At 35.8% G+C, this 26,582-nt stretch overlaps 3 protein-coding genes and 1 pseudogene across 6 annotated transcripts; 3 read left to right on the top strand and 1 right to left on the bottom strand.

Annotated features, from left to right (window-relative positions):
- The first annotated feature begins 51 nt into the window (after window positions 1-51).
- LOC109052530 (GTP-binding protein 4-like) lies at window positions 52-7,938 on the top strand. The gene is made up of 16 exons (XM_042718778.1): window positions 52-201; window positions 917-1,087; window positions 1,192-1,295; window positions 1,413-1,549; window positions 2,141-2,241; window positions 2,317-2,409; window positions 2,509-2,700; window positions 2,797-2,862; window positions 4,978-5,067; window positions 5,190-5,300; window positions 5,417-5,546; window positions 5,629-5,729; window positions 5,923-6,120; window positions 6,490-6,555; window positions 6,697-6,831; window positions 7,480-7,938. Exons 1-16 carry the CDS (start codon window positions 154-156, stop codon window positions 7,630-7,632), a joined length of 1,896 nt encoding a protein of 631 aa, XP_042574712.1. The 5' UTR covers window positions 52-153; the 3' UTR covers window positions 7,633-7,938.
- A 142-nt stretch (window positions 7,939-8,080) lies between these two features.
- On the top strand, window positions 8,081-12,093 carry LOC109052545 (zinc finger protein 180-like). Its single transcript, XM_042718785.1, has 3 exons — window positions 8,081-8,746; window positions 8,837-8,915; window positions 10,875-12,093. The coding sequence occupies exons 1-3, from the start codon at window positions 8,420-8,422 to the stop codon at window positions 11,693-11,695; spliced, it is 1,227 nt and encodes a 408-aa protein (XP_042574719.1). The 5' UTR covers window positions 8,081-8,419; the 3' UTR covers window positions 11,696-12,093.
- A 4,641-nt stretch (window positions 12,094-16,734) lies between these two features.
- LOC109052529 lies at window positions 16,735-22,446 on the bottom strand (annotated as a pseudogene).
- A 1,722-nt stretch (window positions 22,447-24,168) lies between these two features.
- On the top strand, window positions 24,169-26,434 carry LOC109052528 (apolipoprotein M). 4 transcript variants are annotated; one of them, XM_019069957.2, is made up of 7 exons: window positions 24,169-24,394; window positions 24,876-25,015; window positions 25,287-25,360; window positions 25,577-25,684; window positions 25,918-26,016; window positions 26,144-26,179; window positions 26,265-26,434. In XM_019069957.2, exons 1-6 carry the CDS (start codon window positions 24,269-24,271, stop codon window positions 26,170-26,172), a joined length of 576 nt encoding a protein of 191 aa, XP_018925502.1. In that variant the 5' UTR covers window positions 24,169-24,268; the 3' UTR covers window positions 26,173-26,179; window positions 26,265-26,434. The 4 variants fall into 4 exon arrangements, with proteins under 4 accessions (XP_018925502.1, XP_018925501.1, XP_018925500.1 ...); XM_019069956.2 differs by having other exon boundaries at window positions 26,257-26,434; XM_019069955.2 differs by having other exon boundaries at window positions 26,144-26,182.
- The last annotated feature ends 148 nt before the right edge of the window (window positions 26,435-26,582 follow it).

The following is a 26,582-nucleotide window of genomic DNA, read 5'->3' as shown; positions in this document are numbered from 1 at the left end:
TTCTGCAGTTCCAGTTCCAGAGTGGCTCCTCCCTCCGGTAGGTGACGCTGTGATCTCGTCAGCGCTGTACCACGTGTGTCGCTCTTCGTGACATGCGTCCGCTACGCGTTTCGTCCATTCCGCGTGCTCTAGAGAGTCGTGTGTGCCGCAATCATGGCTCTGTACAACTTTAAAAAGATTATGGTGGTTCCCACCGCTAAGGTAGGAAAATAACGGCGTGTTTTTACTCACATATGCAGGGTTAAATTTAATAAAAAGTAAGTTATTGTTGGTGTTGCCGTTGATAGCGGACATTGACAGTATGTTGCTCGTATTGCACACACGTGCGCGCGGTGTTGAGCTATTTAACTTTTCATATATTGAAATTTTATTTACTTTCAACATGGTTTTACTGGTGTGATATGTTAAAATGAAGAACGATTGTTAGTAGTGGGGTTTAAACATCTGTAGAGGGATTAAATATATTAATGTGGTTAAGATCTTTGGTTAAATTAATTTTATATAATTGTACCAGGATTCCCATGAACATGGAAAACCTTGAAATTTAATAGTATTTCCCTTCCATTATTGGAAAATGCAGATATAAGGGAAATTCAGAAAATATTTTTTCTATTTCACTGTCTAAGCTTGATATGTATGTGCAGCCTTTGTAAAATAAAAGAAATAACAATAATAATATTGTTGTTTTTGTTATATAATTATTATATAAAATCCTTAAGTAGTCATTAATGCTGGAAAAATCACAGAAAAGTCATGGGATGTCATTTGTCAATATATATGGGAACCCTGGTGTGTCTCAGTATGGGAACTTGAAACCTTTATTATATAAAAAAGTAATAATAATAAAGCATAACTAATGTAAACTTTACATAATGTAAACTAGCATGACTATTTTTGTTTGATTTTCTCCCTGTAGGATTTCATAGATCTGACTTTATCCAAAACCCAGCGAAAAACTCCCACTGTGATACACAAACACTATCAGATCCACCGAATTAGACATTTCTATATGCGTAAAGTCAAATTCACCCAGCAGAACTACCATGATCGACTGTCACAGATCCTTACCGACTTTCCCAAACTGGACGTAAGTCACACAAAACTATATACATGGGATAAAGGTCATATATGTTGATTCTTCCTAGTCATCACTTGTTTAGTAGATAAATGACTTAACTGTGTGTGTTTCAGGATATTCACCCCTTCTATGCTGATCTGATGAATGTGCTGTATGATAAAGATCATTATAAACTGGCTTTGGGTCAGATCAACATCGCCAAGAACCTTATTGACAAGTGAGTCTGTTGAATTTATCAACATCATGCACATTACTTTTTAAACTTTAATTTGTGGTTGATTTAATTAAATATGTTGGGTATTTGCAGTAAAACTGTGTGTCTGTGCATTTGTAGTGTTGCTAAAGATTATGTGCGGCTGATGAAATATGGAGACTCGCTGTATCGCTGCAAGCAGCTGAAACGGGCCGCGCTGGGGCGCATGTGCACCATCTTAAAGCGACAGAAACAGAGTCTGGAGTATTTAGAACAAGGTACAAACACTTACACACATCTACAGATACTTTCCAAAATAACAGACGGTTTTTAGGTAAACTGAAGCACAAACTTTGACCAGATTATGTCATCCAGATACTGAATCGTTTAATTTGAATGCATATACTCTGTTCTAACATTTTTAAATATTTTTGAAAGAAGTCTGTTATGTTCACAAAGACTCCATTTATTTTGAATTTATTTATTTATTTATTTATTTTGGGGGGGGGGGCATAATATGGTGAAATATTACAACTTAAAATAATTATTTTAATATATTTTAAAATGTAATTTGTTCTTGTAATGGAAAAGCTGTAGTTAAGCAGCCATTGGTCTTCAGTTTCACATGATCCTTCAAAAATCATTCTAATAGGCATATTTGCTGCTGAAGAAACCACATTAATCAGTATTGATGTAGAAAACAGCTATGATGCTTATATTATTTTTTTTTTCTTTGAGTTCTTTACTGTTGATACTTTTGGAGGAATATTTGGCTACACTGATCAAAGCATAAATGTAAAACAAAAAATGCACTATTTTACTTCTGATGCACATTTGTGCATACTAAATGCCTATTTATTTTACCACAGTGCGGCAGCATCTGTCCCGTTTACCCACTATTGACCCAAATACCAGAACCCTCCTGCTGTGTGGTTACCCCAACGTTGGCAAGTCCAGCTTTATCAACAAGGTTGGTTGATGCATGTGAATTTCAAATGTTTGTGTTGTTTTTAATATTAGGTTTTAATGGAGTATGTGCGTACAGGTGACCCGTGCTGATGTTGAGGTCCAGCCGTACGCCTTTACTACCAAATCTTTGTTTGTGGGTCATATGGATTACAGATACCTGCGCTGGCAGGTGAGTGTTAGAAAAATACATGGTTTCCAGACAATGAGTAACTGCACTGATTTAATATTATATGAGTTTACACTGATAATTACGGCTGTGTGTTTGTAGGTGGTTGATACCCCTGGTATTTTGGATCATCCTCTTGAAGAAAGGAATACCATAGAAATGCAGGCCATCACGGCTCTGGCTCACCTGCGTGCTGCTGTCCTCTATGTCATGGATGTGTCAGAGCAGTGCGGACACACACTCTCACAACAACTAGAGCTCTTCAACAATATACGGCCACTGTTTGCCAATAAGGTACATACACATATGAAGAATTAACTTAAATGCCGTAAAACATCTTTTTTTTTTTTGTGCTGAATGATGGCAGTGATGATTATTTGTGTGCTGCAGCCGTTGATCGTGTTGGCCAATAAGTGTGACGTGAAGAAGATCAGTGAACTCTCAGAGGAGAATCAGGTAACTGAGATTCTAAATCATATGATTTGTGCATTATATTCAGAGTAGTGTTGTCACGGTACCAAAATTTCAGTATTCGGTACCAATACCAGTGAAAATCCACGGTTCTTGGTACCAATTTCGGTACCAAAGCAAAATACAAAAACATGCTAATTAAAAAATTTGACTATACTTTCATTTAATCCAATCTGTGTACATATTTAATTTTAAAGGGATTTTGAATTTTAAAGCCAAGAATAACAACTAAGTTAGCTAAAAAAAAATAATAATAATAAAAAGGCCAGAACTGCTTTTCTGACTGACTTTAGGCATCTAAATCCTTTTAATAGCAAAAAAGATCTATTATTAAGATTTATTAAATAATCCTGAAAAACGTGCATCATGGTTTCCACAAAAATATTAAGCAGCACAACTTTTGATGATGAGAAGAAATGTTTCTTAAAGCTGCAGTGCGTAAGTTTTGCCTCTTTGTCGCCATCTCTGTTTGGAAACCTGCAACTGCAGCTGTGTGCGGAATTATCTTCCTTGTGTGAGCTGTGTTTCGGCGCGGCTATAGCATGGATGGATCTAATGTTTTGAGGAGTATGTGACGTGTGGCAGTCAGTCACCGCACCAGTGTGGATATTTACTTTACTTCACAATCACAGATTCTAGCCTACATCTTAGAATATATGACCCAAATAAGAATTCACTTTCGATTTCGCGATCGCGCGCGCACTGTGTAAAGGGAGCACATCTGTATTTGTCAATGAGCTCACGCGATCTGTTGAGGAGCAAATCTTCCAACATCTTGTCAGTTATCTTTCCTTACTTTTGACCCGTGATCAGTCAATCTGACTTCTGCAGCTCGTGTTGGATACAGGGTGGTGGTGGTTGTTGTTGTTGTTTTTTCCAGAATATTAGTCTGCTTTTAAACTGTTGCCATGGGTTGATTTTCCCCAGTGGGTTAAAGGTTTGAAATATTGCATAAATTTACATTTGGTTGAAATGCTTGTACTGAAACATTTTGCATTCTACCTGTAATAAAACTAAATGTTTTGGGCCACACTAGTAGGAAGCATTTGAGCCGTGTTTATGATAAACGTGCATAACAGTGACTGTAAAATATGTATTTTAGGGATGGAAATTACATTTGTATGTTTGGTAATTGCGCTACTTTTTTTTTTTTCATTTATTTATTTTATTTATTTATTTATTTTTACTGGCATGGGCTTGGGATGCACAGTTAAAAGGATGTAATAGTTGTGTTCATTATTTTACCTTAAATGATCATTCACACTTGATCATGTGCAGTACTGACACTATCAAATCAAGCACTCTGTGATCACAGGTGAACTGTCTGATCAGTCAGGTGTTTGTCATGAGAAGAGTTCCACAAAACAGCTATATAGTTTGCAGAGAGTTATAAGAGTTGATGTTACAAATACATCTTTTGAATATACCAGATGAACTCAATGTCCCGTTAGCTCGGAGAGCTTTATTTTCCCTCTCTTTAATAAGTTTTGTCAGTTGTTTTGTTTATTGTTCTAATTCTTGTTTCTTGGGTTGCATATGTTAGTCACTCAGTTAATTATCTTGTGCTTCGTTCCCACCCTTCTGAATTATGTTGTATTGATAAGTAGTTATCACAAAGTAGGTCTGTTTAGTTGTGCTATCTTACAATCAAACCTACCTGGTACAACTTATTATAAACATTATTATAAGCTAACTGTTATGAATCGGGCTAAAGTAAGGCGATAGTTTTGAACACTGGCTGGTTATGTAATTGCTCAAATATTGATTTTGGATCATTTTTAACCAAAAAAAAGTAACGGACTGCAGCTTTAAGCAGCAAATCAGTATATTAGAATGATTTCTGAAGGATCATGTGACACTGAAGACTCGGGTAATGGCTGCTAAAAATTATGTCTTTTTTATTTAAAAGTAAATTATATTTTTAAATATAAAATATAAAGTAGAAAAACTATTTGAAATTGTATTAATATATATATATATATATTCAAACTATTTTTTATTGTTTTTGCTCCAATAAATGCAACCTTGGTCAGCATAACAGACTTCTTTCAAACACATTACTTTTAAGGTGCTTTTTGAAACTAAGTTCTGTGTGTCTAGAAAATCTTTGTGGATCTCATTGCTGAGGGGATCACAGTGATTGAGACCAGCTCTCTGACAGAAGAGGGAGTGATGCAGGTGAAGGCTGAGGTAAGATCACTTCTAGTCACTCACACATGCTCTTCGTTTCATGTACCAATTTTGAGAGTAAGAGAGCATTGTAGGCTGATGTTGATTGGTGGTTTAAAAGATTTATGATTGTTTGTTTACAGGCATGTGATCGGCTGTTGGCTCACCGTGTGGACACGAAGATGAAAACCAAGAAGGTCCATGATGTTTTGAACAGACTTCATCTGGCGGTGCCTACAAAGAGAGATCAAAAGGTACATGCTCTTTGCACTTCTTAGACCAGTGTCCTCTTGATCATAAGCATATTTCTTTGGTAATGCTTCCTGCAAACATAGTGCGTTTGTAAACCGTTTTGATTTTGTTTGTGTAGGAAAGGCCTCCGTTTATTCCCGAGGGGGCTCTGCTCCGTAGGAAGGCGATGGAGACGAATGCTCCAAAACGCAAACTGGAGAGAGACCTTGAGGTCGAGCTGGGAGATGATTACACACTGGATCTACAGAGTAAGATATAAACACACACACATACACATGTACACAAATATACAATTCAGACATGTCTAAAAATGTTGTCTTGTGTGTTCAGAATACTGGGACTTGATCAATCCAGAAGAAAAGCAGGATAAGATTCCTGAGGTGTGGGAGGGTCACAATATTGCTGATTACATTGACCCGGAGATCATGAAGGTATGAAACAAATGCCTTGATTTCAAACTTTTTAAGGACTGTAACCACTGATATCAAGTGCCTCCTGAAATTCAGATTAGTTTGAATTATTTGATGACAAAATTGACTTTTGGTGGCTTCAGTAGTGAATATTTGGTTACATCCTTGTTTCGGATGACATGTTCTGAATTTCTGTCCTCTCTCTCATTCTCAGAGGCTGGAGGATTTGGAGCGGGAAGAGGAACTACGTGAGAAGGCCGGAGAGTACGACTCTGAGGAGGAGAGTGAGGATGAAGAGATGCAGGAGATCCGGAAGCTCGCCAGTCAGATTCGCGAGAAACGGAAGTTGAAGATTCTCGCGTCCAAAGAGAAAGACACACAGGGACCCAGAATGCCCCGCACGGCCAAGAAGGTCAGTCTTTCTGTCCAGCAGTCTTATTTTTGTATATGTTTAAATGATAGGAAGTGGTTTTATATCAGACATTACTTGCATATTTTAGGTAAAGTTTGTAGTTCAACCAAAAATGAAAATTCTGTCATTAATTACTCACCCTCATGTCAAACCCTATTTCTAACCCTATAAAATAAGGACATGTTTTTAATTAATGTTACTCAGTGCCTAAATGTATAATTACTCTGTAACAAGGACAACTTAAAATAAGTGACCAAAGGTTTCTAATATGGAATATTTGATGTTCAACATCGTATTAAATCACATTTTGTCAGCTTTTTAGTTACCTGGTTAAAGATGGATAGATTTATTTGGTATATGTGGATGCAGGTGGACAGAGCGACTCTGGAGAAGGAGATGGTTGATCTGGGTTTGGACATGACCGATAAAGATGATGTAAGAACCTGTATACTTAAAGCTTTTCCATTATTCTTAACCCTATTGGTAACACACTTGATTTTGTGTGCCATGTGGTCATGGCCATCAATATCTGTATACATATCTGAGCATGCTTGTGTTCACCTTGTGTCCCTCTAGAGCCACTATGCTCAGAGATCTCGCTCTCTGGTTCGAAAGAGGAAGAGGGAAGTCTCTGCGCCACCAACGTCACGCACTCGCAGTCAGAGCGCCTCAAGACCACCAAGGGACCAATCAGGAGTCAGAGATGCCAAGGTAGTGCCTGCGTTACCTGAAGCATAATCTTCTTCAAAAAAAATCAAATTCTGAAATCAATATTACAGATAGTATTATAAATATAATGGATATTCATATAAATATTAATTTTCTGGACAAATAAGAAGTGAATTTATGAAAGGTAGTCACTCATACAGCAGGTTTTAGAGATTTTGGTAACGCTTTACATTGAGGTTCCCTTTTTAAATGGTTTATAAAGGTGTTTATTAATGATTAACAGCTTATTTACAGTGCTTTATAAATAATGAATAGTTACAACTGCATAGTGATTTTAATATAATACCTGCCAAATAGAGAGCCATTTTTAACTCATGATAGAATTTTTTTATTCATACTTATTTCATAATGCAGAAAAATTGACTATTATAGTCAGGCTTAAGGGTGTTCATTCATTCATTTATTAAGCATTTATAACATGAGTAAGATGGTTTACTATTTGGCAAGCATTGCATTATATCACCCTTTTTATTCAGAGGTGTTATTATTCAGTTATAACTTTATACATGAATGCATTTGTAAAATATTTATCGGTCATTAATGAATAAAGATAATCTTAATTCCTATGTAAAGTGTTACAAAGATTTTCATAGAGAGATGTTCATTAGACTCTTATCTTATTTCTCCCAGATGTTGAAGAAGGTGAAGACCATGATGAAGAGCTCACAGAAGGAGATGAACAGGCAGGGAAGGAAGGGTGAATCTGATCGACATGTGTTTGATGTCAAACCCAAACATCTCCTTGCTGGGAAGAGGAAATCTGGTACCACCAGCCACAGATAAACGCAGCCTTATTTGCATATTTCTGTCTTGTGTACTCATACCTGTCCTTATGCCATAATTAATAAATATTTGTTATATTCTATACTTTTAATAGTTCTTTCTGATACAGATTATACACCTGTAAACATTAGAGCTAGTTATTGAAATGCATGTTAATCGCATCATTCGAAATGTCTGATATGATGCAGAATAATGAAATGTACAGGATCATGGTTTTAAACTCTTCATCACTTTAGAAAACAAATGATCTGAAGCTATTGTCTGCAGTGGGAGTCAAATAAACCACCCGAAGTATTGAACCTGAAATTCAAGTGTGAAATTCTTTACTAACTTTGAGTCGCGTTAGTCTGTCTTTCTGTGTGGGATGGGGTGTTCAGAACCTCCCAGTGTACTTGGGTAAAGATTTCTGTGTTTTTATTTCTAATGTATTTCACGAGTGCAGCGTTACTGTATATCAGAACTGCTGTAATCGAATTACAATTGTGTGTATAAGTGTATATATATTGTCCTAGTTACCTGTGAATTTTTATGATTTGAAGTTTTAACATGACAAAAATAGTCCAAAGTGACTTTTATTTTGATAAGACATCTGAACGAAGCCCCCCGGAAACATCATCAGCTTCCACTAGCAACAGTGTCAAAACGTTTACACCGTTTCAGACCGAAAATCAAAACACTGCAGGACAGTCTTATTTCACGGACAACGAACGCCGTACTCTAAACTTGTACTGCAACGTTCACGGTTTTCCACGGGACCTACAGGCGGCCCAAACGCAGAGTAGCCCGAATGATGGCGAATTACCGGGCGTTTCACACCCAGCTCGCGACCATCATGGAGACGCTGACTCGTGCGGCGGTGGCAGAGATCTGCGAGCTCGTAGACGACGGCTACGCGGTTTTACACATCGAGATCTCACGCCACCAGAAAGAGAACGAGGAGCTCCGACGGAAACTGCAGCTCATAGAGTCAATCGTCGCGGCGCGGGGGTACAGTGACGAGCAAACCGTGGCGCGGGATGGTCGGTGTGATGGTAGCGTTAGTACTCGCGAGTCGCTAGTGGGCAGAAAAACGCCCGGAGGCGGAGAGTCCACCAGCCAGCGGACAATGGCAGAGGTTAGAGGACCAGTTGTTTTCAGTATTTTATAGTGGAAGTATAAATATATGTGCAAACACAATTATTGTTTGTTGTCTTTCGGATTCCAGATGCGTGAGTTTCGTGAGGAGGGAGATCTGATCCAAATGCAGATCAAAGAGGAAGGTCTCGAGCTGCCGCCGCTGGGAGGTGAGGCGCCTCGGGTCATTCCGGTTATGCATTACCACTCAAACTCACTAATAAAAAAACCCCAAAAATAATGTACTTGTGATGTAATTCAAGGAAATATCTTTTTTTTCTTCTTCTTCTTTTTTTTTTTTATGGTTCATCAGACTTTTATGGTAAAATGTAAACTAATGTCACGGTTCGCCCAAGGAATGGATTATAATATATATATACTTAAACATAATATGAAAATAAAGATTTTTTTCAGTAATTAAGAAACAACCTCAATTTCAGCTATAAAGCAGCTCTTCGGAAGACAATAGTGCCATTATTCAGGTCAATGTTGATTCAGTTCAGTTCAATAAGAGTCAATGTGTCAGGCGCATCTGGGCAGATATAGTGTCAATAGTGTCAGTATTCAGTTCAAGTCAGATGAGTTCAATAAAAGTGTAGATGCTGCAGACTTCATCAATTATGAAACGACCTCAGTTTCCGCTATAAAGCAGCTCTGCCGAAGACAGTAGTGTTATTGCTCAGCTCAGTTCAGGTCAGGGTTTTATGTTTTCATCTGATAGTGTAAGTACAGTTAGATCAATAATATTCTCTGAATATGAATTGTCTTTTAAGCCCTAGCTGACCAAGCCATATGTGAGATATATATGCATATTGCTAGTATAGGCCTACACATTGCCTTTTTAAATATAATATACATTTTCTATGTAAATTAATATTTTAACTTTTTAATAATTAATACTGAAGTCATATTTATATAACACAAATTGTTTAAAAACAGCTTCACAGTAATAAACAGGAAAATAACAGTGTCACCAAGGTCAACAGTAATGAAATGACCTCAGTTTCAGCTATATTTAGGTTAAACAACAGTTTCAGTTTCAGCTGTAAAGCAGCTCTACAGACAGTAGTCTCATTATTCTTCTCCATTTAGTTTAGTGTTGATTCAGTTCCGTTCAATAATAGTGTTAAGGATGCAGTTCATTAATTATGAAACAGAGCTATAAAGCAGCTTTACAATAAAACAAGTGTCATTATTCAGCTCAGTTCAGTTCAACAAGTGTCAGTGTTGCAAAGTTCATAAATTATGAAACGACTTCATTTCTGTTACAAAGCAGCTCTACAGAAGACAATGGTGTCATTATTCAGTTCAGATTTGTGTGTTCTTATCCGATAGTTTCAGTACAGTTAGATTGATATTATTTTCTGAATTTTAATTGTTTAAGGTACAACTGACTAAGCCAAAGATGACCTGCATGCATACTAACTTGCATACTGCACGTATGTTTATTGCCCTTTTGAAATATTTACATCTACATTGTTTATTCAAAGCAACTTACAAATGAGGACAATAGAAGCAATCAAAACCAACAAAAGAGCAAAAATATGTTAGTGCTGTGACAAGTCTTGGTTAGCCTAACACATATAATAAATAAAAAGAAAACAAGTAGATAGAATAGAAAAAGAACAAAGAATGCTAGTGTTAGAGGCTCTTTTTTCTTTTTTTAGAGGGTCAAATGAAGATGCAAGAGATGTGTTTTTGGCCTTTTCTTGAGAATAGCTAAGGACTCGGCTGCCCTGATTGAGTTGGGCAGATCATTTCACCAGAAGGGAACATTTAATGTAAAAGTCTGTGAAAGTGATTTTGTGCCTCTTTGGGATGGCACAATAATGCACCATTCACGTGCAGAATGCAATCTTCTAGGGGGCAAATAAGTCTGAAGTAGTGAATTTAGCTAAAGGGGTGCAGAGCCAGTGGTGGTTTTGTAGGCAAACATCAATGCCTTGAATTTTATGCAAGCAGCTATTGGTAGCCAGAGGTGTGACATGCTTGTGAAAGACTTAATCTTGCAGCCGCAAATATAATATACATTTTCTATACAATTTGTTACCGTTTTTATTAATACTTGCATTTTTGCAACTTTTACAGTAAGATTAAATATTGTTCATACTGTGTGTGTTTTTTAACAGATGATGAAGACGATGAGGACGAAGGTGAAAGTGTTTCTGCAGTAACTCACGACTCTCCGAAACCAGATGTCGCCGAACTCTCGGGGCAGGAATCTCACACCCTCTCACACTCCCCTGATCATGACACACACTCTCACACACTCACGTTTGCAGACACACACTCCGGCGCTGATGAGTCCCAGCACTCCAGCGTTGACTTGGCTTCTTCAGATAATGCTTCCTTCTCCCTCGCACAAACCTCGTCGGATACCCGCACTTCCCAAGTCCCTCGAGTGTTTCAGGAAGACTTGTGCATGAAGGCTGATATGGAGCCGGTATCCGATTGGGCCACACACTCTGTCCGTAACACGCTCACACACTTGCAGAGCTCTCCACAGAGGGTTGGCGGGTCAGACTCTCTCGTATCCCATAATTCTTCCTTGTTTGCAGCACAGCGGCTCGTTGCTCTGGGTAATGTCTCAGGGCTGGGTCTCTATGGCCGGTTGGGCGCTTTACGGACAGGTGGAGCCGGCAAGCGACACTTCATCTGCTCGATCTGCGGCAAGAGTTTCACCACGTCGCAGAGTTTGGACACACACATGCGCATTCACACTGGAGAACGACCGTACCGTTGTGAGCAGTGCGGGAAGCGCTTCACTCAGTCCGGACACCTCACAGCTCACCAGACTGTCCACACCGGAGAAAGACCGTACGAATGCACCCGCTGCGGAAAACGATTCGCAGGGAAACAGTACCTCCGCATACACACCAAGAAACACCACCCTGACTTGCATGCACTTTCCCATATACAGACTCACACACTGCAGGACACACTACCCTGAAAGATGCACAGAGAATGCAGGACACCTTTTTTGATGTTTGTTTAATATATTTTATATATTCTGTTCCAAGTGTATTTTTGCAGTGTTCAGGCACTTATTTTAACAGGTTATTTTGCAAAAACTAAAGCAGTGAAATGCATTAGGTATACATACTGCAGGGAGATCATATGAAAGCTGGTGTGAGCACATTCAGACTCTGATACCTTCAACATGAAATACTCAGTATTTATAGCAAATGTACATAAAATGTACAGGATAATATGTTGTTTGAAGAGTTCGTTATGATCTAAATTAGATAAAATTATAGATTATACATTTCTATTTGCAGCTAGTCACAGCAGAAACTAACTGGATTTGTCTGTGTTGTATTTAATAGAAATAAACGGTTAATTGAGGAATTTTGTCTTTAAGGCTTTTATTTGTGACTTGTCACTTTTATTTATTTAGGGTGTAGATATTTTGAATAGAAACAAATTTTTCCATGTAATATGATACTGATACTATTGTGATGCTACTGTGAGGGAGAATCCTAGATTCAACTTCAGTAATTAACAAATAATTATTTAAACAATTATTTTATTTGAATAATTTTTTATGAACAAAGGATAAAAATATATTCACTTTATTTCAGTCAAAGCATACAAAACCTGGATTTATACAAAGGCTATGCTCCATGTAGAAAATGTTTTAAAGCCACTTTTCTGACTTGAATCTTCATAAAATTAGTGTACAGCAGGGGTCTAGTACAGCGTAGTCCACACTCAAATGAGCAGCGTTTTTTGACATTTGAATCTTTCCATCTCTGAATCCTCAAACCAGCTGAATGTGACTATTGTGAGGCACTTACTAAACAGCAAACTATTACTTTCACATGCAACCGAACAAAGGTTAGTACCTTTATGATTTTAAATGATTACAATCAATGAATGGGTGTTTATAAATCAACATGGAACTTGATGAATGTAATCAGAGTTTGAAAATCATGGTGTACAATATTTTTATTAAATATACATATTTTTACAAATGTACTTTTCATTTATATGTAAAACAATGTATTTTCTTAATAAAGTCACAGAAAACACCTAGAGCATCAATCAAATATTTACAAAAAATATTTAAACAAACTACAAGACAAACTAATGATTTAAAACTTTGTGACAGTACATTTCTAAGAGTTTATCATGTTGAGGGCAGATTATTGCCTGTTGTTGTCCAATGGCATCAGTCAATTTGTGTCATTTTCTTGAGTGAAATTTCTCATGATGCTCAAAATGTGTTTGACAGTAAGATTCCAGACACACCAGACAGGATTTGATGGCTTTATATTTTCTCCCAGTACAGACGTCACACTCCACATCTCCAGATCCAGCGTAACACTGAGCAGGACAAGCAGCTTGTAGATTTGTTTTCTTGAGTTTCTCAACCACTTCAGCCAGCATGGTGTTTTTACCTAAAACAGGTCTTAGAGTGAAGGTCTGTCTGCACTGATGACAGCTGTAGACTCTCTTCTTATTCCAGAAGCCTGTAATACAGCTCATACAGTAACTGTGTCCACAAGGAATAGTCACCGGTTCATTCAGTAGATTTAGACAGACTGAGCAGCTGAACTCATCCTGAGCCAAAGAAATGCTGGATTCTGCCATTTTATACTGCACCTGCTCACATACAGAGTTTTGCATAACCACTGAAAGACAAAAATTCTGCTTTCCTAAAGTTGAGACTGTAAGTAGTTTCCTGGTTCTGTGCTTAAGAAACATGCACAAAACAGGTGTGTCTGCAAGGTGTGACAGATGTTTCAAAGTACACCGTGCGTGGTTCATAATAAAATATCCACTAGACCTGGCAAATAAAGACATAGATTATGAACCTAGACAAATACCAAATCATCTTGTACCATGACCCCTTGGCCCTTAAATACATGATAGTAATGGCCATTTATGACCTTTATGTATCTTTTGTTTCAAATCAGTGGTTTAAACTCACCAAGTCACATTCAATTTAAGCAAATTAAATAAAACATATATATTAAGTTGCTAATGGTTTACAGAGAAATACATAATTACCAACAATAGATAAAATTATACATAATTAACAGACCCTTTAAATTGTTAAAATTTGTACTAAATCATAAAGCACAGTCTCCATAACAAAACTAAAAAACTAAAATGGCATTTAGGGAAAAATGAAATGGAATTCATGGGTCACTAAATTAATCGTTTTATTTTTTTGAACCATCATATTTGATGATATCTAATTATTTGCAGATTAAATTTCATAAATTAAACCTTATTTAACAATTTGCAATTGGTTTGTAAAACGTCATTATACCTGTTTGGATTTTCAAATGTTGCGAAATATTTTTACAAAAACGCCCAGACACCCTTATCTGCTTTTAAATGTGTTCCCTAACTCTTCTTTTTCTTTTCTTGTGTTTTATTCTGTATTATATATTGCTGAGGAAAACCACCAGCAAATGTCATCAAGTATGCTTTACTCAGGTAAATATATCACACACAGCAACACATCACATGACTTAAATACTGGTTCTTAAAGTCTGGAACCAATGAATTAAAAAACGGTGCCTTTTTGTCACTATGATTGACTTATATTTTCTCTAATATGAGTCACATATTTATAAGAAATGGCTTAAATGATATATTTAGGTCTTCTTTATCACTTAAGCAGAGATAATAGACATTAAAAATACTATTTTGTATTTTATACACCTTTTTATTGAAATATGCATTTAATTTTATCATATCCTCAGTGCAAAGTAATCAACTTCCAAAAGAAATATAAACTATGAAATTATAAAAACCCCAAAATATTTTAAAATTATGTTATAGACTAGGTTAAACTACACCTAATCATACATATCAATCATGTGAAACTACAGTTTTTTTTTTTTTTTTTTTTTACAGTTTTCTTCATTTACCATGTCCCTAAAGTCATCTTGTTAGTATGTACTTCCTCGCCTTCCAAAATAGACTACAGTTCCATTGAGATTGAGACCATTTTCAGGAAGTGATGTTGTTAATTTTTCCCACTGGAATTCAACTAAACTGAAGCAAGCGTCAATTCCACTCCTACCTTTTTTAAAGTTTTTTTTAAATGTTATCCTGCTTGTCACACTCTTAAAGTTCCACCTTGTTAATCTATGTTATGGAGAATATTTGTCCAGTCAAAAAAAATTAAAAACATATCTGACAGTTATAAATGTTCTTTTTATCTGTAGAAGGTTAGCGAGCTAAATGTTGATCCCTCAAAGAGCTACGGCTAACAAACAAAATGTTCCACCCTGTTAGGTCTATAAACCTAATTTATAGGCTAATTTTTAATCTGCATATATACTCCTATTTTAATATAAAGCTAACAGAGTGGAAATTCTAATAGAATAAATAATATTTATTTTATATTGCAAATTCTAAATGTAGGTATATATATATATATATATATATATATATATATATATATTATATATATATATATATATATATATATATATATATAAAATACTGTGCAGAACTCTTTAACTCCCATGTCTCTGGTAGAGAACCCAAGCTTGGAGGAATAAAAAAGACCAACCACTTGGGCAAGTTGGGAAACATAAAAATAGGCTATTTAATACTGTTACAAAGATAACAGAGATATATGTAGCTATAATGTGAATTAGTCTATATTTAATTAAAAATGTATGCAGTTAAGACTTTAAAGTGTTTGATAACTTAATTTCTGTATATTACCTAAACAAAAAGATGGTTCTTTAAAGGTTCTTTACAACACATAGCTATTTTTTTGTGTCCCTCCCCCAAAGGAAATCTGGATTTTTTTTTATTTTTACTGTTTTAAAACAATATAATATAGGTGCAATTCCACACATTACAGATGTCAAACCATGCTGGACAATAACAGAAAGCACATATACTGTTAGAACCTGTTAACACTGGTGTTTCACCCTGTTATGCTCCGTTCCACCCTGTTAGACATGTCATTTTAAATAATAATTTGACAGCAACGTTAAATGTTTGGTATACTTTTGAACCAAAAATGGGCACAAAAATGTCCAAGATTTAGCCAAAATTACCAAAATTGTTAATAACCAAGACATATTCACCAATAATTGTTTTGTTATTGTTTCAAGGATAAAAGAATACTACTATGACATAAGGGACATAGCCTATACTATCAAAAAAAAAAAAGCCCATTATTGTTTAACATTTACATTATTAACATTGTGTGACAACTGTGTATCCCTAACAGGGTGTAGTGGCCAGTGTCTGAACAATGTACTCATAATTATTATTTTTTATATAATTATATATAATTATATAATTAAAGCTTGACCACTATAGGCTTATGTATTCTTAACAGTTAAACATGTCACTATTTTGGTAGAATGCTAAAAACTTGGAAAAACATGTACCCTTTTTTTTCCCAAAAATTATGAATCCAAAATGTTACTACCAGTAATGACCCATAAACTAAGTAATTACCAATACACCACATTCTGCTTTTCTATTTTTACGTTGGTGATTTTATTCTTTCTAATTACTATATCAACACTAACACTATAGGTTTGTGCTTGAACTTTGTGCCTTATTAATAAAAGTTTTAAAAAGCTTCGTGTCTCGCTATTATCGCGCGGACCAAATTTGTGATGAAAAAACAACAACATTTTTTGAAACTTCGAATCTTCCCGAATGATTCACTGTTTCCCGAATGATTCACTTTTTCTCGAATGATTCACTGTTTCTCGAATGATTCATTGTTTCGAAGCCCTCGAAACACCGCTCGCTGAGGACATCTGCTGGTCAAATAAGTGTAAATACAGCTGACAGACTCGAAACAGAATCTCCTGCAATACACTAGGCCAAGGGAAGCTAGTCAGAGCAGAAACACTAACTGTATTTGTAATTAACGGTAGATAAACGGTTAATTGTAGAATTTTGTGTCTCAGTGTCTTATATTTGAAACTTTAAATGAGAGTCACTGATGTTGATGTGTTGGAAAAGATGATGATTCAGCTTCACTAATTAACAGACTGTTAAATGGCTATTTTATTGGAAAAGAACATTGCATATAAGCAGATGAGAAAAAAATAGATTCATTAGTTTAGTCCACTTTCATCAAATGCATACAAAACCTGGAGTCACACAAAGGAAAAGCTACATTTAGCAATAAGTGCATGAGGTCTGTTCACTGTCACCCATAATTATTTTTTTTCTAACAGCATGTTCCTAATAACAGCTGCTTTCCTAAAGGAAACCTGACTACAATGTTTAAAATTGACTTTTGTTTTGTTTTTACATCAAATCACATGCATTTTCAGCAGGGCTCTCAAACAACCTTATGCAGCTTTGACCACACTAATTATTAGTCTGTTCTTTTCAAAACCATTTAACCTGATAATGGAAAAGTGAATGTGTAGAAGTTCTGTAATCTATCATGTTGCTGGATCACACAGTTCCACTTGTGCATTATAGTAAACCCAAAACCCAGCATAGAGAGGCTGAGTGAATGTGGTGTGGACTCTGTGAATGAGGGTCATTGTGTCAGAGACGCTGTAGAAGGACAGAGTTCCTGCACTTTGATCCGCATACACTCCTATTCTAGAGGAGCTGGAGACAGGGAGTGTAATGCTTATGCCACTGTGAAAGAATGAACAACTGTAGTTAGAGCAGGTCAAACTCCAGGAACAATCATTAGATCCAAACTCACATTTTCGACCCCGTCCCTTCCTGCTGATGCTCTTATATGAAACTGATATATAGACAGAACCTTTCCTCTCAACCTCCCAATAACAACGTCCATTCAAACTTTCATTACTCAACACCTGATACTTATGATCAAATCTGTCTGAATTATCCCAATATGACTGGTTTTCGTTCATGTTAGTAACCACTCTGTTCCACTCGGACAGTTTGAGGTATTCATGAGCTGTGTTCCGATCCAAAGTAATCCGCTGGTAATCTAAAAACAAAACATATTTGAATCAGTAAATCTACAAATTGGCTTGTTGTTTTCATGTTTTTATGACTGAAATGTGATGGATGTTGTGCATAAATGCAACGAAGAACAACACAAGATATAAATATAATAAAAACTCAATATTTTACCTTTTTTATTTGTAATAACTTCATGAGTGTTACTGGATAAGTCTAAATGTTTATCACATTTTATTTTTCTTATTTCTCTTGAATACTTTTAATAGACTGCATTGTCTGTAAAGTTTTGGCTATTCTGTTTAAATGCTTAATTCTTAACAAGTCTACTATGTATAATTTGTTTTCCTAAATATTGCCAGTTACTTTGTATATTTGTGCTCCATAAATGAACACAGTAACTATGAACAGAGAATAACATTAAAATGCATTAGTTCTAAACACAGCAACAGAATATAATGTTATATTCTGTGGATATATGTAATATTCCCACCAACTGACAGTCTCTTTGGAAAGCATACACAAAGAAGCAGAGGCTATTAGCACTCTTGAAACACTGCTTTTTTTGAGGGACTGGAATAAACTGCTGTGTAATAGAAAGTAAAGGTGATTTTCACACTTTTTATGGTTATTCATTCTATTGATTGGGCCTGGTATTAACAGTGTTAATGCACAAATAAGAAATGTATATGTGTATTCTCAATATAGTGTATTTAATAAAACAAACTGAATCAACAGTATGATTTATCAGTATTCATTAATGGACTCTCTCTATGAACTTTTTAAAAATAACTTACGTTGTAGAAACTCATCCCTGCTCTCATATTCAGGAGTGGGAATCATCTCTATATATCGCACTATGAAAAATCAACAGACAAATTCAATTTAAAAATATTTCATTTTCATTCACCTGTATTTTAATGCAATGTTTTGCAGGATTATTGTTTACATTATATTATAATTATTATATTGACTTAATGTCACAGTACTTTACCTCTCCTAAATATTTTTTCTTCCTCTTCTTTAAAAACATGCTGCAGTTTCTCCTCCAATTGACTGAAAAAAAATATCAAATCGTCAAAGGAGAGACAAGAACTGACAGCGATGCTAGATGATTTCTCCGGTGCAGGAGGGACATTGTAAGACTGGAAACTCTACACAGACACAAAAACAAATAAAGGGAAAAACAGAAAATCAGATACCAGAAAATATTTAGATGAGATTCCTGAAAATGTTGCAGTGTTTTAACCTGTTAACTGTCACCCCGTCCCGTATACGGGACACCTACGTTTACTTCACTAAATCCTTATCTAATCATGACAAACTATATATCGTTGGAAAGGTCTATGACTCCTAAATAGATATTTTACCAATGTTTTTTGTTAGAAATTATGTAGGAAAAGTAATAGATTAATTTATGACAAGAGTGCACCCTCAAAAATCTACATCATAACAGGAGTTCTGACCTTGTCAAAAAAAAGTCTTCTTCGTTGCCTTTTTCTCAATCACACTTTATAAATAATCAAGAAATGATATATCAAATGAAAACTTAAAATCTCAAAATTCATCCTTTAAAACCCATTTTAAAATCAGACATTGCATTACCACGAAAATGGTACATCAATATCATGTTATAAAATGTTTTTGTTCATGAATTATAAAAATTTTAGTTTGGAAAGTGCATTTTCAAGTCTATGTTCAAAAACGTGAGTGACAGTTAAGGGGTTAAATACCTTAACACTAATGCTCAATTTTTCAGATCTGTTACCTGGAGGAAGTGGATGTGGCCAGTGTGTGAAAACTGCTCCAGCTCAGCATCTCTCCTCTTCAGATCATCAATCTCCTGCCTCAGTTGCTCCAAGAGTCCTTCAGCTTGACTTACAAGAACCTTTTCCTGATCTCTGATCAGCCGTGTCACCTCAGAGCGGCTTCTCTCAATGGAGCGGATCAGCTCAGTAAAGATCCTCTCACTGTCCTCCACTGCTGTCTGTGCAGAGCGCTGTTAGGACACACACAGAGAGAAGCTGCAGAATCAGTCCATTCACTCAGCTCTTACTGCTGCCTCACACAGCCTGTTCCCCACAGTGGGCTTCAGTGGGACTGAAAGAGCTCCAGCACTGGCTCCTCACTGACTGACTGGAGGAGAGTCCTAACTGAGTCTCAAACAGCTCTTCAGCAGCCAGCAGCTGTTCTTCTGCTCAAAACTCACCTTGTGAGACTCTACAGTCTCTCTCAGCCTCAAGCTCTGTCTCTTTCTCCTGGATTTTCTGCTGGAATGTTCTCTGGGTCTCTTCCAAGAGTTTCTGTAAGACAAAGAAATTACAGTAAACCGCAGTAATATATGAAATTGAAAGTCACAAAATTATTACAGACAAGGTGGTAAGAATACAGATCTGTTCCCCACTGTGTCTTGATGTCTGCTATGAACACGTGGAATGTCTCAATTCTGATTTTGAAATCTATTTCAAAGTTGCATCCCATTTTTAAATCCATTTCTATTCATATGACTTCTGGCTTTTTAAGAATTATTGCTGTATGAGTGGGTTAGGGCAGTTTCTGTAACATACTAAACCATGATTGCAAAAAAACACTATTTAAAATATTTACAGTTATTTTATCAAGTGTTACTAAAAAGAAACTGTTGGAACACTTTGTAACTAATTAGGTTAATTGGCATATCAGTAACAAGTTATTGATCAGTATAAAGTAAATAGTATAAAAATAGTATCTTAGAAAGGCAGAACCTTTCAGAAGTAAAGATGAGCAGTGGTTCACTAATCTGTGAAAAACTGTTAACAAATTGTGGAACAATTTCAGAATAATGTTCCTCAATGTAAATTGCATAGACTTTGAATATCTCATCATCTACAGTAAATAATATCATCAAAAGATTCAGAGAATCTGGAGAAATCTCTGTGTGCAATTAAGGGACAAGGTGAAAATCATTATTGGACGCTGTGATCTTTGAGACCTCATGCATCACTGCACTCAAAACAGGCATGATTCTGTAATGGGAATCACTGCGTGAGCTCAGAAACACCTTCAGAATTCACTGTCTGTGAACATAGTTCGCCGTTTCATCCACAAATACAGGATTTATCATAAAAAGAAGCCATATGTGAACGATTCAGAAATGCTGCCATGTTCTCTGGGCCAAAGCTCAATTAAAATGGACTGAGGCAAAGTTAAAAAATGGTTTTGTGGTCAGACGTATCAATATTTACAATTCTATTTGGAAACCATCCTCTGAACTAAAGAGAGAGGGACCATCCAGCAGCATACCATTTATTTATTTATTTTTATTTTTTGGAATTGTGGTAGTTATGGATGTTATGATGAAATATATATATATATATTTTTAATATTAAAATCAGATTTTATATTGCAAGACTGACCACAACCCAGATGAAACCGGCAGTGAGCACTATTTGCTTGAATCTAACTTCACACCCTTACCTCATATGCTAACTAGTCCACGCCTCCACACAATCGCACGAGCTCGGACCTGCTCTACTACACGCACGCCGATTTAACAGAAGAAACAAAATCTTTTGAAACTGTGAAACAGTTTGCTGTTCCAATAAGTGTAAATAGGTTACAGTTGACAAATTCAAAACATCATCTACTACAATACACTTATATGCTTAGGAAATGACTGCAATATTATATTATATTAGCAGAATTTGTTGAACGTAAGAAATGAGTGTAACTTGTTTGCTAAGCATTTAGTTTATATTAAGTTAAATTGTTAACATTTTTTGTACTTACTATAGGCTACTGTATACTGTTAGGACTATACAGTAGTATTTATTTTAATCTTTTTATTTATTTTATTTTTAATCTGTTTTATTCGCCATACCCTGGTGTGAGAACTTCTGATTTCGGTTACCAAACAAACGTTATGACATGAAGTCTTATAAACATGGGATGTCTTAAATCTAATTTTGAAATATTATTCTAACAGCGACACTGAAGTGTTATCATATAGGCACAGTCAACAGGGGGGAAAAAACAACAACTTTGCAATGGCGCAATATGAAAATTTATATCATTAATGCGGATTGAAGGAATTAGCTAAACATAGTCTGCTCTTACGTCATACCTGTTTCTCAGTCCTCTCTTCAGCAGGTGATACGGTTTCATGTTTTTTGTGTTCATCCAACATACATAGCACGCATATACAGCACTGATCAGTACGACAGTACATTTCTAACAGCCTATCATGTAGAGTGCAGATCATCTCCCGCAGTTGTACTGTGGCATCAGTCATTTTGTGTCGCTTTTTTGAGTGAAATTCTTCATGATGCTCAAAATGATTCTGACAGTAAGATTCCAGACACACCAGACAGGACTTGATGGCTTTGTTTTTCTCCTCAGTACAGACATCACACTCCCCATCTCCAGGTTTACCATAATAGTCATCAAGCTGAATGGTTTGAAGTTTTCTCTTCCTCAGATTCTCCACCACTTCAGCCAGCATGGTGTTTTTACCTAAAACAGGTCTTGGAGTGAAGACCTGTCTGCACTGAGGACAGCTGTAGACTCCCTTCTGATCATCCTGATCCCAGCAGCCTGTAATACAGCTCTTACAGTAACTGTGTCCACAGTTGAGGGTCACCGGATCCTTCAGTAGATCCAGACAAATTGAACAGTTGAACTGGCCTTGAGCAACTGAAATACTGGATTCTGCCATTTTATTGCATGCGTGTACAGACAAAGTTAAGCGTACAACCAAAATCCCCCAAGGTACAATCTCGAAAGGACAATAAGTTTCGTTTTCCTGAACTTGAGAGTACAAGTTTCCTGGTTCTTTGTATGAGACATGCGCAAAACAGGTGTGTCTGCAAGCTGCATATACGCCCACATTTCTGAGTACACGGTGGTTCTATAGTATACTTTGATGACTAAGTCATCTGGTAGCCTAATATAAAAAAACATTCATAATAGCTTAGGCTAATGGCCGATTTCGAAATACCACTTCATGAAGCTTTGATATGTTTGAATCTTTTGTTTAGAATCTTGCAAAGTCACGTGATTTAAGGCTGGCATACACTACATGACTTTTAAAAACTGAACAGATCTTAAAATACTAGGCATCATACATTTACAGACTTTGTAATAGTCACAGAGGAAAAACTGTCCATCATACACTAAATGACTGAGGCTCAAACACTTCCAGACTTTAAAGTTGTTCTGATCAAACTCAAACAGAAACATGCAACTTGTTGCTAGAAGACAAGACAACTGCAAACAATATGTGTTCTAAAATCAGCTCATCAAAATATCAAACATGTTTGATATCCTCCGATCAACTGGATGGAATCAATGTCCAAAGCGAAAAAATTGGACATAAAGTCACCCAGCAGCAATGTTAAAGAATGGTGAAGAGCATGCCAAGACACATGAAAGATGTGCTTAAAAATCAAGGTTATTCCACCAAATATTGATTTCTAAACTCATCCTTACTTACTACATCCTGTTTAAAAATTAATAGGAACATGTTGCATTATTTGAGGTCTGAAAACTTTGCATCTTTTTTGTTATTTTGACCAGTTGTCATTTTCTGCAAATAAATGCTCTATAAATAACAATATGTGTATTTGGAATTTGTGAGAAATGTTAACAAAAATGTTAATTTTACTCAAACACATAGCCTACCTACAAATAGCCTAGTAAAACCAGAGAAACTGATTATTTTGCAGTGGTCTTATTTTTTTTCTAGAGCTGTGCATGCTCAGGGGCTGTTTCTAAGTTTTTTTATTTTTTCTACTCAAAGACATTTCGTTTTTCAACGATCCCATTGCTTTGATTGGTGAATGAATGACAGATTCTTCCGCAAGTGAAATAACAAATGCTGAATAATAATGTTTTTTTAAAGCATACTTTTTACAGTAAAGACAGATTTCAATAATCATTTTACCACTGTAATTTTTTTGTTTCATTTTTCTGCAGCAGGCACCTATCAGAAGTTTTTTTTTTTTTTTTTTTATCTCCACAAAATCATTTACAATTTCCACAGAGACATCTAGTGAAAGCATTTCAACAAACTGGACAAATGAGGGCATTAAATAACTAAGCTTTGATTACTAAATAGACAGTGGCAATGCTCCATTTTGCACTGAAGAGCAAGTCAGCGTTGATCCAAAGGTCTCAATAAACATACATTGAATGGAAAAATAGTAGGACTTAAGCAGAAGTCTGGAAAGGAAAGTTGTTTCCTTTAAACTTGTTACTGTCTAGGGGAAACAGTACATGATCTCATATGTGATATTTCTTTACTGTTGAGTTCTGTTTTTTTGTACCATCATGAATTATTTATGAGACATTGTAAAGACTAAACCACATTTTCATATTGTCCTCCATTTAAATGGCTTTGCATATTTTTCTGCAGCATGCGTGGGTAGAGAGAGTGGTTCAGGACAAGGTCAGGTGTATTGGGGTATATTTGCATATTGCTCTGACAAACACACCATTAACCATTATCAGATTATCTAGCAAACAGAAAAAAAGCTAACAAATCAGGGTGAAAGTCCCCCTGAGCACTGTTATTAAAACATCTCTGTCAAAGCATCTGTCACTTAGAAGACATCAGCATTTGTTGTATATCACAGGTAATCTTATTGATGCAGCCATGCTCATGAGCCAATTATGGGGTGTTGTGAACTCACTAATGAGCCTGTTTTACGCTGGGATACAAGTCATGATGCCATGTCTTCCTCCAGCTCCTCTCTCCACCACTGTTATTTATACTGATGAGGTAAGAAGCTTGAAAAGCCTTATTCCTTAGGTTTTTGTATCTTATTTTTTATGTACACACACACACACACACACACACACACACACACACACACACACACACACACACACACACACACACACACACACACACACAATATGATAAATGTTGTTTTTCCTCACAGGTTTCCAGATCTTCTGTAAATTAACTGATGTACAAATCTGAGGTCTCTCCAGCTTTAAAAATGTTTAGTTACTATTTGCTCATAAAATGTCTATTAATTGTGTGTTTACTGGGTATTGAACCCATGACCTTAATGTTGCAAGTGACAGGAACACTTAAGCACGGTAATGTCAACTAGTCTTTGTTTTGTGAAAGAGTCCAGAGTGGTTTGTAAAATATAGATCTCTGTGCTGAATTCCACTCATTAACTCATATTAGTTAAGTAGCTTGTTATTTATAATAAATATTAAATATTATCATATATATTCTTCCTATGCAGTATATGGGCTCTTGGTATTTTGTGGCAGCAGCTGCATGGGAAGAAGATAATCTTAAATCCTTCAAAGCCACCGACAGCTCAGTTCTTCACATTCAGAAAGGTGCTAACAACACCCTGACAGTGATTGAAAACTTTCGCATGTGAGTGGAAAACTGCGCGCACATGCACACGCACAAGCGCACACACACATGCACACACGCACACACACTCATTCTTGTTTATACTACTTTGTGGGGTCTTAATGACAGTAAAAACTGAAATATACTATAAATATAGATAGTAAAAACAGAAATCTTTGTTAGGACCATATATTTAGTCATTAACACACACACACACACACACTGACATTTGACTGTTCTATTTACAATATGTGAGGTTTTCAAGCATATCAAATCTTTTTGTTTATCACAGTGGAGATCAGTGTCATAAAAATACTTGGAGATACTTTGCTTCGTCTGTGATTGACCCGTTTCTGTTCAGAACCGGTAGGAACTGATGTACAGTCTGATCAGGCTGAAACACAGTAATTCAACAACATTATCCATGTTTTACACTATATAATGGATTATTATCAAGCAATATTCTTCCACGAGGCCCATTAATAATCTTAATCATTATTATTTTTAGTTGTTATTATTTCAAAAGATAAATGATTTCTTATGACTTTATTTCCTTTTTAAAATGTATCACTCTGTGAACAGATTTCGACACTATTGCACTGATCTGGGATGGCAAGCTCATAAACTGCCCTTCATGCATCATAATACTGTTTATGGATGAAGATGAGGAATCCAGTGCTATGCTGTTTGGTCAGTATAGTGTTTAATCATTGTATTCTTTCACCTACATGATCAGTGCAACATGTTAAACTGGACAGCAATGAAAACATTCAATTCAGTGTGAACCCTCCCCTGAAACCTTAAAGGATCATTTCTAATCCTGTATATGTACTGCATGTATAAAGTGACCATTGCAAAGTGATTCAGTTACACAACAGATTTTTATTCATAATGAATGTCTGTCTGTCTGTCTTCCATTGCAGCTCGTAATGAAAACACACCAGATGAAGTGATACAGGAATTTAAGTCAAAAATGGAGTGTGTTTATATGGAAGACTTCTTAAAGGCACCTCTGAAACATGGTTTGTGTCTGACGCATTTGATTCTTGATTATGTAACTTAAGTAAAACAAAGACCAGCAAATATGATGTGTGAATGCAGTTCCATAGTTCCCATATAAAACTTATTTATCATATCTATATATTTTAGGTTATTGTAAACTTGATGAGGCTTCTTAAAACACAGGTGGTAAGTGCAAACACTGTGCTTCTAATTGTTTATAATGAAGATGACATTTTTTAATACTTGGCATAATTTCTCAGTCCTAAAGGTCACAAGAAGATGCAGAGATCTTCACGCTGCAGATCTACAATAAAAAACGGGACTGATGGAAATTAGGATACACTGTTCTTGGTTTAGTCACTGAATGATTAAATAAGATAAATACTTCAATAAAACAGCTTGTTTTATGAGTTTGTGACTAACAAAACTCACAAACTACTATTTGGTATTAATATCATTATAATTTCCTATAGTGTCAAGAAACATGTCTGAGATGAATACAGATATCTCACAGCTACAGGTCCAGAGGCACAACATCCATATTAAACACACAAAGCCCAGAAGAGAATAATGAAATACATTAAAT

Source organism: Cyprinus carpio, chromosome B2 (assembly GCF_018340385.1).
Source record: "Cyprinus carpio isolate SPL01 chromosome B2, ASM1834038v1, whole genome shotgun sequence".
Taxonomy (NCBI): domain Eukaryota; kingdom Metazoa; phylum Chordata; class Actinopteri; order Cypriniformes; family Cyprinidae; genus Cyprinus; species Cyprinus carpio.
This window is presented reverse-complemented; position numbering and strand designations above follow the sequence as displayed.

Bases quoted from the DNA above. Each gene is read 5' to 3' on its own strand.
- LOC109052545 (XM_042718785.1), top strand. From the start codon at position 8,420: ATGATGGCGAATTACCGGGCGTTTCACACCCAGCTCGCGACCATCATG. The intron at 8,747-8,836 runs GTTAGAGGACCA...TTCGGATTCCAG, and splicing joins GCCAGCGGACAATGGCAGAG to ATGCGTGAGTTTCGTGAGGA. The intron at 8,916-10,874 runs GTGAGGCGCCTC...GTTTTTTAACAG, and splicing joins CGAGCTGCCGCCGCTGGGAG to ATGATGAAGACGATGAGGAC.
- LOC109052530 (XM_042718778.1), top strand. From the start codon at position 154: ATGGCTCTGTACAACTTTAAAAAGATTATGGTGGTTCCCACCGCTAAG. The intron at 5,547-5,628 runs GTAAGATATAAA...TTGTGTGTTCAG, and splicing joins TTACACACTGGATCTACAGA to AATACTGGGACTTGATCAAT. The intron at 6,832-7,479 runs GTAGTGCCTGCG...TATTTCTCCCAG, and splicing joins CAGGAGTCAGAGATGCCAAG to ATGTTGAAGAAGGTGAAGAC.
- LOC109052528 (XM_019069957.2), top strand. From the start codon at position 24,269: ATGCTCATGAGCCAATTATGGGGTGTTGTGAACTCACTAATGAGCCTG. The intron at 25,361-25,576 runs GTAGGAACTGAT...CTCTGTGAACAG, and splicing joins CCCGTTTCTGTTCAGAACCG to ATTTCGACACTATTGCACTG. The intron at 25,685-25,917 runs GTCAGTATAGTG...CTTCCATTGCAG, and splicing joins ATCCAGTGCTATGCTGTTTG to CTCGTAATGAAAACACACCA.